The sequence below is a fragment of the Chiloscyllium punctatum genome, chromosome 11 (genome assembly GCF_047496795.1).
Source record: "Chiloscyllium punctatum isolate Juve2018m chromosome 11, sChiPun1.3, whole genome shotgun sequence".
Taxonomy (NCBI): domain Eukaryota; kingdom Metazoa; phylum Chordata; class Chondrichthyes; order Orectolobiformes; family Hemiscylliidae; genus Chiloscyllium; species Chiloscyllium punctatum.
The window spans coordinates 27,561,385-27,575,346 of record NC_092749.1 but is presented as its reverse complement, the minus strand read 5'-3'; the positions used below and the strand labels follow the sequence as shown (position 1 = coordinate 27,575,346).

The following is a 13,962-nucleotide window of genomic DNA, read 5'->3' as shown; positions in this document are numbered from 1 at the left end:
ATTCATGGGATAAATAAAGTTTATTGTTTGAAGAGTTTTTTTTGTTTATTCAAGACATATGGTATTCACTAATCAACATCCAGAGAAAACGGACAGGTTTTACAAGTCCCTCAAACCCAATCACTGTTACTTTGAACAGCCAAAGGATTGACAGAATAAGACAAAATAAATTTGGTTAAAAAAAAAGTGGTCTCCTACTTGTATGCAAGTTTCTGATTTGCTCAAGAGTAATATTAACACAAAATCAGCCAGGTAACATTATGGAAACAGTACAGATGTACATGGTTGATTTAGCTAAGATAACAAAGGGTCATTTGTTACTTAGGCAGTTGCCACATGTTATTAGTGATCATACAGAGATTAGTGTCAGCCATCTTCCTGTATCTCATGACTGAAGCATGTAACCTGTAGTCAAATGCAAGGACCTGCTGTTGAAATGTCCTGTGCACAAATGAGGACAATTTAAGGGGAGCATCCAAATTTCAACCCCTTGTCAAGAAACTCAACTTGATGTTCTTGAAGGTCTCCTGTTCTAGAGACTTGTTTGTTTTCAAAGTGAAACTTTTAATTATCAACTAAATTTTAACCCTAGTTTAGCTGGGTGATGTTCTAGATGATCCCGTCATCTTAATAGTGCTATGAGTTGCTGGATGTCCGGTTCTAATAATTGATCATTCAAGTATAATGACTATATAATGCAAAATGGCTGGATTTAAATTGTGCCATGATAATTTGAGTAGACTGGTCATTAGTGGACAAGCAAAAGAAAAACCAAAATGAAAGCTTATATAATGATCTAAAGACTCATTTAGATAATCATCCTTCCGAGAAGAGGGTCAACCACCCTTACCCCATCTGACATAGATGCCAGTGAGCCTGTCATGTATTGTGGGATTGAAATGGCATCTAAAACTAGCCACACAAATAATTTTCCTGAACATAAGTAGAAAAGCATATTCATGAAGAAGAATTAAGATAAAGTGAGCTTTTCCACTTAAAAAAATCATTAAGCATTCCCAGTATTTACATTATATTCCTAAGAACAGGAAGCAGTTGTCATTCTGAAGTTGGGCGAGTAAATCAGTTGCAACTTCCATCTCACTCAACCAAACTGATGGACACTTTTCAATTGGTGAATAATTAGGCAATTAAATATTCAGAACTAGTTTATTGGAAACAAACAAATACAAAATAAAATGGATATTTCATTACAGGGAAATAAAACCGCTCATAACAATGCTGACTTGAGAAATTTAAAACTTCATGCCACAAAAGCAAAGTCATTATTTCAAGCAAGATAATTACATCTCTTCACATTCCCACCAGAAGGCATAATTAACAATATCATCTACACATCACTGAGGCAATTTGGAATGGTGTAGCAGTTTTTATTTAAAAAGTCATACCCTGTACAGATCTGTGACTATATTAAAAAAAAGCTCATGGCTCCATAATAATTCAGACAAAGTTGAGAGCCCATCTTAAGAATCTGGATTTATTCAAATAAGGACATTGCCTATCACACATTAGACTTAGATCATGGCTTCTGAAATTGCTGTAAGTGTTGGTGTTTCAATTTATTAAGTTTGGAATGCAGCAGAGGCAGTTATTAATCTTTGTACACTGGGCAAGTTATTGGACAAATTTAAAATATTTATTGCATGGTGTTGACAAATTAGTACATTTCTAGGGTGGTCACAAACAAAGGAGTTCAAAACAAACCGGTTTTTTTCACTTTGTTTCAAAAGTATAAGCAGCAAATTGGTCATTTAGGATTTCATTGATACTTTTATACCGTGGACATATCATGGAGATTATTTTTGAAAGTACTTATTTTGAAATAAAAGCATCAAAATTGCTGACTAGACATTACTACAGAGTTTATGAAAGAATAACCCAGCAACAGATGACCTAGCAATGGATAGTTTACAATTAAATTTCAGAACTTGGACTAAAGGCAAAAAGAATATAGCTTCTAAGCTTCATATTCATAAGAATGGCTCAAGTATGATCTTTCATTGCAAGTAAAATATAAAAATTTTAAAAATAGTTTATTTGCTACAGAAATTGTTTTTCTCAAATGTCAAGCCACATCATTTCTTGTTTTAAAGACCTTAACTTACATGGACTAATGAACAAATTCTGATTTAAAAACTGATCAGTGCAAAAACACTGTACCATTTACCATGTTAAATAGCAGTATCAAATTTGTTTTCAATAATTGTCATCAATCAAAACGTACCTCTTTTGGCTAAGACTCACTTAAAAGACTGAGATCAGTTCAGTAGGTGACTATATTTAATAGAATAAAACAGCCTTTATTTCAGAATGGGATGGGGAAAGTGGAAAGAAGTCAAGATTTTCTTTCGTACTTGACACAAGCATTTCTCAGTAGGTAAAGCAATTTTATATAATTTGTATTTAAATAGCACCTTTTCAACATAAAATATCCCAAGGCACAGAGTCAATTTATCAAAAATCTAAGTTCACTGCTACTCACCTCATTACAATGTTAGAGTTTTAAGCTTCCAGACTTTCAAAACAACAGTTATTGCACCGATTGCACGATTTCTGCAGAATTTCTCAATTCTTTTTTCAAATTAACTTAAAAATTTCAGTTAGCAATGATTTCTTTGTCTGATTTAATAAAAACCCAAACTGTTTGGAAGCTTTCAAGTGACAGAGCAACTACAGCCTTCAAAAGGTTAGAAGGTAAGGGAGTGATAAGATTTTGACGATACTGTAATGGATAAAGTGCATCCTAAGTTGACACCTAACTAGCAGATCTCTGGTTATAAAAGTGTGTCTCTGCTCGTTCTGGAACTCCAGCCCCCAAACACAAATTTTAATACTAATGCAATTCAAGTGAAAATTATACATTTTATCCATAATTTATCCTTATTATTTTGCCTCTAAACATGGTGAACTTACTAAAGCAGTTTTATTTTTAGTATTTTTCCAGATGCATTCACATTATCATGGTAATGGAACACTTTCCTCACATTATGATAAACTAAGTATAAATCAAGTTTTATACTTATACTTTTTGCTCAGTTATCACAGAACAATTCCCCTTCAACTATCTGAATGCACAAATAGTCAGTAAAATTCTGTTTTCTGCTGAAACTATTGCAAGTTTCCATTGTCACTTCAATGTCCAGCAGTTTGAGAGCTGAGTAGATTCCCTATTAGGGAGGTCCCAGTTCGTTTCCAACTTTCCCAGTTATTTTAACTGTAACCTACTCAAACAAGAAGGTATGTAGTTTAGAGAAGTGGCCAAATGTACCACATAGAAACAATATCAATCCACAGACTAGAAAATGCCTACCCGTAATCACTGGTCATGCCAAATGAATCGATCTGAGTGAGGGAGGAAACCCTAGGAAAGGCAATGTTCAATGGGAGAGGAGGACAGAACAGTCAAGTTCCCCACAAAATTGTGATTTCACGGAAATTCAGGCTGATCGGAGATGTGGCAGCAAACACATCATGACTGGCTTTTTTTTAACCTTCTCTGTCCATGACCAAAAAGACCACCTATCTAGATTCACTAGGGCATTTATGATGTTCTTAAAAGCTGCCAGTGCTCCTAGAAATGAGGCATGAATGGCCAGAAATAATTTTTTTAAAAATCGAAAGGACCATTTAGTTGATCTGGACCTGATTATTAGAACATTTGGAAGTACTAGCTAGAATATGATTTTATACATAGTTAGTCAAACTCGGAATAAGTAGCAAATATGCCACAAAAATAGTGAAAAGAAAAAGGTGGGGTGGGATTGGGGGGGGGGGGGGGGGGGGGCGGTGGTGAGATGAAAGAAAGAACGAAGATACACATAGGATGTTTATATATTCTAAATCAGCAGAAAGAGTAGCACAGGACTGTATTGCACCTGAGAATAGTCACTGACTTAGCTCAGTTTTAACTGGCCACTTTGACAGCCACAAGGATATAAAATACTGACTCAAAAATTAAGATGGAATGCACCAAGCTTTATATAACAATGCAATGGCTGGCTCGAGTTCAGAATATTCCTAAGAAAATGGGGAGTTGTAACTAAACAAAATACTCATTATATTTTCAATATTTACTCACAGCTGTCAGAAACAAAAAAAAATGACAAATTAAAAAGTATAAATCAAGATTACACATGGAGGATCATAGAATAATTTATACAAAAATTGTGAAAAAATGAATAGTTAAACAATACCCAAAAACCTCAATGTTGATTACAAGAGGCTAAATTATACAGAAAATAAAATTTTATTTGACTGTGTGAAGGAAGATGAAGCATGAAAATATATTAAGCTCCCTCACCGAGGTAATATGCAAGGTTTTAAGTATGTCCATGTTCCAACCTCAACCTCCTCCCCTTCAGAGCGAGAGAGAGATTATTAGATCTGTAGAACCAAGCTGGCTGCAGAAACATTATCACCACCACCTACAGTCTGGTAGACCTCTGTACATACCAGCACTGGAGCAACACAAATCTCATAGTTGTCCTCCTCCCAGCAAGAAACAGGGCGATTTTCTTCAAGCGGAATTTTCTTACTCCCTTGCTCACGGCTTATAGAAAAAGAATCATCCATTATCAACTTGGCTTTGCTGGTGTCAATATTTGGTGAGCCACAAACATGGCGATGTGCAGTCAGTGAAGCTTTGGCAGCTGCTGACATGGTGTTTCTCCAAGAAGACCCTTTAGCAATAACAATTGCCTGGAAAGCAAGAGTATGAACATGCAGACGTGTCAGTCTGCGGTTTGCGCTTGTTATTTCCTGAGAATTTAAGATACGATATACATCCCGCATCTGATCAAGTACATTTGCTACTCTCGGGTAAGGGTCAGATAAGACAGTGATATTGGATCCCTTTAACATGCTAAGTAGATTGGGTAACTCTTGTTCATTCATTCCTAAAGAATCTACATGAGTAATGACATAGGATAAAAGTTTGCTCAGAACACTGCGATCCACAAAAGAGGCCATCTCAAAATGGATTCCAGTGGTGCGATCAATTGATAAAAGGAGATCCTGGAGCAATCTTAACCGCTTGTCAAGTTGACCTGTAAAAGAAAAAAAATTGTTAATGCATCATAATGAATTATTTAGGGAATTCTAATAGTTCTGTAACTAAACTATGATATTTTTGGCATGGAGTGCACAATGAGGTAAAGCTATACCAATTTCCTCAACCAACCCAACAAGAATTGCAAACATTTCTCCACAATTGCAAAACAAACAGCAGATAAAATTGCTCATTGTTCAAACAAGTATCAAGCTATTGTGCATTATGCACAGATAGGGTTAAATTCCCAATGATAATTTGGTTTCAGAGTGTGAAAAGTAGATGGAGGTGGGGGTAATGGTGATAGGTCGGAGAGGAGGTCACTTCCAATTAATAAAACAGTGGCTGCCCCATGGCTGACCAACTCCCCCTCCTACTCCGCCAAGGACATGCAGGTCCTGAACCTCTTCCATCCACTCCCTAACCATCTGATGCCTGGAGGAAGAATGCCTCATCTTCTGCCTTGGGACCCTCCAACATCACGGCATCAATGTGGATTTCACCAGTTTCCTCATTTCCCCTCCCTCGACCTTATCCCAGTTCCAACCTTCCAGCTCAGCACTGCCCTCATGACATGTCCATCTTTCTCCCCACCTATTTGCTTCACTCTCCTCACCATTATCCTGACCTCCATCTACCTATTGCACTCTAAGCTACCTTGCCGCACCCCCCACCCTCCCCAGCCCCACCCATCTCACCACCCCCTCAGCTTCATTTCTGATGAAGGGCTTTTGCCTAAAACATCGATTCTCCTGCTCCTTGGATGCTGCCTGATCTGCTGTGCTTTTCCAGCACCACACTCTCAACTCTGATCTCCAGCACCTGCAGACCTCAATTTCTACTTGTGAAAAGTAGAAAGTAAGTACATACAAAAAAAACTACTGGAGAGAGAAAAGGCTCAACAGCAATAGAGAAATAAAGTCTGTTGTAAGAATCGTGCATGTTTTGTTGGGAAAGACACAGATTCAAGTTAGACAGCATTACTTGAAAAGGAGTGGTTGATTGTAATTGTATTCAGCCATGTTGCTTTGCACAATCAGAATCTGAAAGACAGTGTCCATAAGTAGCTTTCAAATTACTAGCTAGGTAAATTATACTAGTAATTTATGGACAATGCAACAACTTCAGACTAGTGTAGATCCAAAACACAATAACTATTTGTGATTAGAAGCATGCCACTCTTGCATTAGTATTGCATAAACAGCATCTGTGGCCCACTACTGAAATACTTTGAATGATGTAAAGTTGTACGTGTGCAGCAGATACAAACTAAAAACTTGCCACAGTAAATTAGAGATGTCTACATACAACATTTTAACTGAGCTGAATGTTAGTAACTCTTATTAACTTCTATAATTATAAAAACAAAGAGCTGTGTTTTTGTTTGATTTCTCACATATTAAGTGCTGGGAGAAACTCAGCAGGTCTGGCAACATCTGGAGTGACAGAAAAACTTAACATTGAGAGTCACTGGACTTGCAGCATTAACAGTTTTTCTCTATGGATGCTGCCAGTCCTGAGTTTCTCCCGGAACTTCGTCTTTAATTTTTTTTAAAGTTTTACAAGTAGAGTCTCATTCTATCAGAATTTCATTATCATTGGGAGTCCTTAAAAAAAATTTCTAAATATTTTCTCTCAGAGACTTTGATTTGGGTGGCTTACAATAGCTTGCCATGCAAACACTAATGGAAATTAAGTGGGCAACAACCAGTACTATTCAGTTGCTTGAATTCTTGCCAGGTCAATTCTCAGAATTGTACATTCTGGCCCAATGTCTCAAAAGGTAACTAGAAAACAGTGAAGGTGAAAGAAAAGTCTGATACATTAATGCAAGATTCAACTACCAAATGGTTTCTTTCACAGGGTCAGTTTCAAATCTAGGCTGCTTTGATAGCTATAATAAGATTTACTCAAACATTTACCATCAAAAGGTCAAAATTCATTCCATCTGTACAGTTTATTAACCTAATTGATCAATATAGTATTACTTTTGAAAATTTTTAACCACATCCCCTTCTAACTCAAGTCCAATACAAAATGCTACACCACTTCATGGTAGTCAATTAAATAATTGCTGCTGAATGCAGCAGTTTTTTCTTGAACAGCATTCAACGTGGAAGAGAACACTTGTGTCTTTAACCACCAGTTAAAAGGATATTTATGTTAAAACAGTTGTCCATTAACTGTCAAGTTTCATTCAGAAACTAGGGTCTTAAACATGAACAAAGGAAACTAAGTAAATGAGGGGCAAATTGACTATGGTGGATTGGAAAAACACACTAAAACAATTGTTGGTAGACAGGTAACATCGAGTTTTTAAAAGAAATGGTACATGATCTACAACAGATATATACCCCACCTAGGCACAAACACCTAAAGAGAGAGATGAATCAAACAACTAATTCAAACAAAAAGGTGTTAAAGACTACATTTAATTAAATGGTAGTTGTTATTTAAAAAAAAAGGATACTAGAAAAAAATAGCAAGCCAGGGTACTGGGAACAATTTCAAACCCAGCAGAGAACCACCGAGAAACAGACGAAGAAAAAAAATAAGAATGTGAATGTAAGCCAACAAGAAATACAGCCTGTAAAAGTTTCATAACGTGTGTGGAAAGAAAAAGAAATAGCTCAGACAAAATGAGCGCATTAAAAGTTGAGAGAGGAGAACAAGGAAAATTTTAGAGAAACAAAGCAATTAAATTGGTTTGTCTTCACAAAGATACAGAAATCCTCCCAGAAATACTGGGTTTTAAAAAACTTGCGAATCTGAGAAACTCAAAAATATTAGAATTAATAAAGAGATATTACTTCTGAAGTTAACAGAGGGTCACAAATTCCATGAATCAGATTCCATGTATTCCAGTGTTGAAGGAAGTGACTACAGTGGTAACCAATGTCTGTATTGCTTAAGATTCTGTAGATTCTGGAAAGGCTCCAGCAGAATAGGAAATAGCAAATATAACCCAACTACTTAAGAGAAGAGGGCAGGGAAATAAATAGGAACTGCAGATCTGTTAGCTTAATGTTAGAAACAGGGAAGTTGTGAGAGTCTTTTTTAAAAGGATGCAATATCTAAAGAATTAGATAATAGAGAGACTGCTAAAATTGGGCAGAGCTATGAATACATAAAGAGAAATAGTGTTTGACAAACTTGGGAATTTTGAGGATTTCACTTGCAGCATGGATAAAAGGAGAACCGATAGAAGAGGTGGAATTGGATTTTTAGAAAGTTCTTGATAAAAGTCCCATACAGGAAGTTAGGAAACAAAATTAGAACACATGGGATGGAGTACATGGATTGAGAATTGGTTCAAAGGAAGCAGAGGATAGGGATAAAGAGATAATTCTTAGGATGACCAGCTGTTACCAGTCAGGTTATTTACAATTTAAATACAACTTAAAATTGTAATATCTTAAAATCGCTAATGACGAAAGCAGGAAGGAATACATGTTGTGAGGAGGATGTATGGAATCTACAAATAGGCGAAGGGTGATTGGGCTAGAAATATGGAATGTCATGTGAATAAATGTGAAGATATCCACTTTGGTAGAGGATTTTTTAAAAAATCTGCCTTTAAGTGGGAGAGATTGGGAAGTGTTGGTGGCCAAAAGGACCTGAGTATTCTGGTTCATGATCACGAGAGGTTACCGTGCAGGTATAACAAGCAATTCGAAAGGCAAATGGTATGTTGGCCATCAAAGAGATTTGATCATACGATATCTTGCTGCAAATCAAGCCTGAGAGTGGGACCTCAGAGTAGAGTCATAGAGTTGTACAGCACGGAATCAGACTCTTTGGTCCAACCCATCCATGCTGACCAGATATCCTAAATTAATCTAGTCCCATTTGCTAACATTAGGCCCATATCACTCTAAACAACCATTCCTATTCATATATCCTTCCAGATGCCTTTTAAATGTTGTAATTCACCAGCCTCCACTACCTGCTCTGGCACTCCATACATGTACCACCCTCTGCGTGAAGTTATCCCTAAGGTACCTTTTAAATTTTTTCCCCCCTCTCACGCTAAACCTATGCCCTCTAGTTCTGGAGCTCCCCACCCCACCCAAAGGAAAATACCCTGTCTAGTTATCATATCCAATCCCCTCACGATTTTATAAACCTCCAAGGGTCACCCCTCAGCTCCGATGCTGCAGGGAAAACAGCCCCAACCTCTTCCTCTAGCTCATCTGGAATATTGGAGTGTGTTTTGGACAATTTAAGAAAGAACATACTGTCAGTGGATTTAATGGAGGTTCACCTGACTAATTCCTGGGGCAGCAGGCTGTTTCAAATTAAGAGATTGAGGAGACCTGGTCAGTATTATCCAGAGCTTCAAACAAAGAAGAGTGGTTGTTCTGAAACTTATGAAATTAGTCTATGACATGACAAGTAGAAGAGATGTTTCCCTAGCTAGTCAGTCTAGAACTAGAAGACAATTACAGAATAAGGATTAAGCCATTTAAGACAAAGGGGAACTTCTTCACTCAGGATGGAAAATCTTTGAGTTTTCTACCAGGGATGTATGTGGAAGCTCACTGAGTTTGTTCAAGGCAACGATCAACACATTTCTAGAGATGAATGGCAGCAAGGGATATAGTGTGACAAAATGGCACTGACTCAGGTGACTAGCTATAATCAAATTGAATGGCTGTGCAGGCAGTGTGGGCTGAAAGGTCTACTCCTGTTCGTACAACTCTCCTCCAAAATAAGTAACTACTATTATGCAATCATTAAAAAGAACGTTGAATTTTGTAAAATTCAAAAAATGCTTTAAAAGTTTGTTTCAAGTCCTTCAATTTGTTACTTCAACATAACACACTGAAGCAGCATATACCATGCTAATTAATTCATGCATTAATGTTGAATGCAAAACTAGCATTGCATTGTCTTTTCGATAACACAACTGGATTTTTTCATTCTTGTATGTTAATTGTAAGTACAGTTTAGTTTGGATCTTTTAAAACACAACGACGCAAAGATTCAAGGACCCTTACCAAAATACATTGCAACTGTATCTTCAGAAAACAATGAATCCTTTGATCTGAGGGTTGTGTATGTAAACACAGCACATAAAAAAGCTTTCAATACAAGAGCATTTAATAATTACCAGGTTATCTTATGAAATGCTTAAGTTCAAGGGCATGCAAAAGAAAAAGTCAAACATTTACATTAAAAACTGTCGAAGTATTAAGAACTTGGCAAACTGCTTCATGAATAGATACTTGACCAAAGTAAAAACTATCTTGGCTCTTAGCGTCTCGCTTTAGTGGGAAAAGTACTGGAGAGAGACACTGGAGGTTGTGGAATTATAATTTGATGAAATATAGGGAGTATATCATAGGCTCGTTAGTGGGGGAGCTTCCTGAGCTAATTGGCTTCTCTGTCCTTGAGCAATAAGGCAATAGCTGCACTGTGCTTATCTTGATCTTGAATTATTGTGGAATGCAGAATGTAAGCAAAGTTATTTGTATCATTGCATAAATATAAGCTGACTGTTCAGCTCTGGAGAGTGCTGATGGACGGTGGAGACTATCTCAGCCTCTCCATGAATTCATGACAAACGAAGCTTCTTGAAACAAGACTGCAAGTCTCAGACTAAGTACTTTCCTCGACAAAAGCCAACAATGCATTATGGCTCCTTTGCACCTAATCATTTAGCAAACATAATTGCTTTCTCTCAGGATAAACAGAAGAAAGTTACTTTCAAACTAATGACAGGTTTTACTGAATTGCTGGCCAGGCCAGCATTAATTACCCATCTCCAATTGTGATGGCGAAAGCATGGGGAATTGCCCTCTGAACCACTGCAGTTGTTGGGGGTTGAAAGACAAATGCTACTGTGAAGAAGTTAGTTCCAAGATTTTGAATCAGCAACAGGAAACAGACAATGATACAGTTCCAAATCAGAATGGTGCAAGACTTGAAGGGGGAAACTTGCAGGCATGGCATTCTCTTATCCTTGAGTCAGTACTGGTTGTGGGTTTGAAAGATGCTGTTGAAGGACCATGCTGTTGAAGCTGAGCAGTGTGTTTTGGAGATGACAAACATTGTTGCAACTGTGCACCATTGATGCAGAAAGTGAGTGTTGAAGGTGCTGGATTGAGTGGCAAATGGCAAGTTCTTTTTCCTCTGGATGGGTCAAGCTTGAGTGTTGTTAAAGCTGGACACGAGGCAAGTGGCAGGTGTTCCATCACACCCTTGATTTGTAGATGGTAATACGTGGAGAGTTATTTGCCACAGAGCTGCTCTTGTAATTTATGTATTCAGTTTAGGTTCTGGTCAGCAGCAATTGTGATTCCACTGAATTTGAAGGAGCAATTGTCAAGTTCTCCGCTTGGACATTAGTGGGCTCCAAAATGATTTTTCCTTTATACTAGAAGATTGTTATGGCCTGGCTCTTCAAATGGTACATATGTTACTTGCCATTTATTAGCCCAAACGTTGCTGCTATCCAGATCTTGTTGCATTTGGACAGCGAAGAAATTGTTGCACTTCAATATTGAAGAAATTACAATTGGTGATCGTAAGATGAAAGGAAGGTCATTGATGATGAACCAGCTGAAGACTGTTGATGTCCTGGAAATGAGACGATTGGCTTTCAACAACCAGAATTATTTGCCTTTGAGCTAGATATGACTCTAATCAGATTTCTCCCCCTCAGTTTCCATCAACTCTTTTTCAAGGATACAATACTATACACAGTCAAATGTTGCCTTGATGTCTAGATCAGTTACTCACAACTTATCAGTTCAGTTCTTTGTCCACGTTTTGGCAAAGGCTGTAACGAGGTTAAGAGTTGAGAGTTGAGTGGCCATGGCTGAACCCAAACTGAGCATGTGAGTAGGGTATTGCTTTTTGAAATTTCAGAATGTGATGGAGCAGAAAATACTTACTTGCTCATTGAAAAGGGTACTGGAAAGCATTTCAAAAAATAGGTTTCAGGCCACTGCCTCCAACTTCTCATAAACCTCCACAAAAACATTAGTGAGACAAGGGAAACAGCTCAAGGAGTTTATAAAGAGTCAGAGGTATACAGCATGGAAACAGGTCCTTCTATTCAACCCATCCATGCCATATAAATAAAGTATGACTGTGTTAACACTTGGTTTTCTAATGACATGTGCATGGAACAAAAGAACTCATATTTTAAGTCAAAAAGATGGTGACATTTTGAAAAGTTATGAAAGGCAGCAAACATCCTAGTTCCATTCTTGCATAAATGTTACTCAGCCCATATGAGAACAGATCTCATTTTGGCACCTCCATACTTGTAATACTGCTAAGAAACTGATTCTATAAATCACCAGCAAACTGTGCCATCACTTCTTGGTTGTCTGTTGTATTGCTCTGAACAGAAGAAGAAAATCTGATCACACCTGGATTAGAAACTTGATCTTTAGTAACTGGACGAAGTTCAGGGAAAGATGTACTATTGATAATATTAACAATTTTTTTTAAAAATCAAGCTTTACTTTCAATAACTTTAATTTCAGTTTCCATCACCAGCAATGTAACTCTGAATCTTAATCTATAGACTTGTGACTGAAACTGCAAGAACTTCTGGAAATTTCTCTTCCTTATAAATTGCAATTTGACATCATAATTCAACCATGTTTTACACTCACCTGGTGCAAAAGGAAAATTATCCATCATTTGAAGCCCACTAATTATCAGTAGCGATGGCTTAAACTGCTGGAGTTGTGCCTGAAAATCTTCAAGTGACTCCAAAATAGGATTGGAAGTGTCATGATGGACTATGAACCTAAGGAGATCAAATAGTCGATTATTTTCAGGTGGTTAAAACTGTCAAGTATAGTTAAGTACATTTATGCAACCATAATGATGGGTGAAATCTACTCCTCTTGAAAAGCAATGAGCAAGGTGGTCACAGAGGAAGACAATTCACTTAAGTGTCATCACCCGCTTTGGCTGCAATTAATTTAGGTTTAGGCAGGGTAAGAGATGAGCTGAATAGTTTCTGGGGTGGGGTCATTTGGTGTATACTAATTTTGAAACAGATTACCTGAGCCCACCCTTTGCTCTCAAATCTGAACCCATGCCTTATTTAAAGCCCAACCACAAAACCACAGTCTGAACTCAAACATCTGGCATTTCCAGGAGCGATCCTACATCTTACAACTCCAAGGGTAGTGGCCAGGCAACAGCATATCCTCCACTGTGGTGCTGCCAACCTCTGGTTGGCCAGTAGCTCCAGATGGGCAGGACTTCCTCCAACAAGGTGCCAGAAGATCTAACAGGCTATTTCCCCTTAGGAGGTAATGAAAACGCTCTCAACTTTAGAATTATTCTGAAAATCCCAATGTTAGTTTTCAGCTTTACTCTTTCAACTGAATTATTACAATCATTTTGTGCTTAATTCAAAACATGTTTTGTTACAGGATGTACATGTATTTGGAAAGGAAAGGACTGTTTAAGGATAGTCAATATGGTATTGCATGGAGGAAATAGTGTCTCACTAACCTGATTGAGGTTTTTTGAGGAAATGACAAAAAAGATTGATAAAAGCAGAACATTGGATGTAGTGCGTATGGACTTTCACAAAGTGTTCAAAGTTCCGCACAATAGACTGTTTAGCAAGGTTAGATCGCATGAAATCCAGGGACAGCTAGCCATTTGGATACAAAATTGGCTCAAAAGCTAGGTGATAAGAGGGTGGTGATGCAGGGTTGCTTTTTCAACTAGAGACATGTGACCAGTGGTGTGCCACAAGGATCAGTGCTGGGTCCACTGCTTTTCATCATTTAGATAAGCAATTTAGATGTGAACATAGGAGGTATAGTTAGTAAGTTTTGTAGCTGACACAGAAGTTGGAGGTGGACAGCAAAGGTTTCTTCAGATGAACAAATGGACCAAGGTATGGCAGATGGATT

At 37.5% G+C, this 13,962-nt stretch overlaps 1 protein-coding gene across 1 annotated transcript in view; it reads right to left on the bottom strand.

Moving 5' to 3' along the window:
* Positions 1-1,153: 1,153 nt before the first annotated feature.
* The window catches only part of adpgk2 (ADP-dependent glucokinase 2), a 40,966-nt gene continuing 28,157 nt past the window's right edge, over positions 1,154-13,962 (bottom strand). The window contains exons 5-6 of the mRNA XM_072580547.1: positions 12,697-12,833; positions 1,154-5,063 (exon numbers count right to left, since the gene is read on the bottom strand). Of these exons, the coding sequence (XP_072436648.1) occupies positions 4,396-5,063; positions 12,697-12,833 (805 nt within the window). The 3' untranslated portion in view covers positions 1,154-4,395. The remainder of the gene's footprint in view (positions 5,064-12,696; positions 12,834-13,962) is intronic.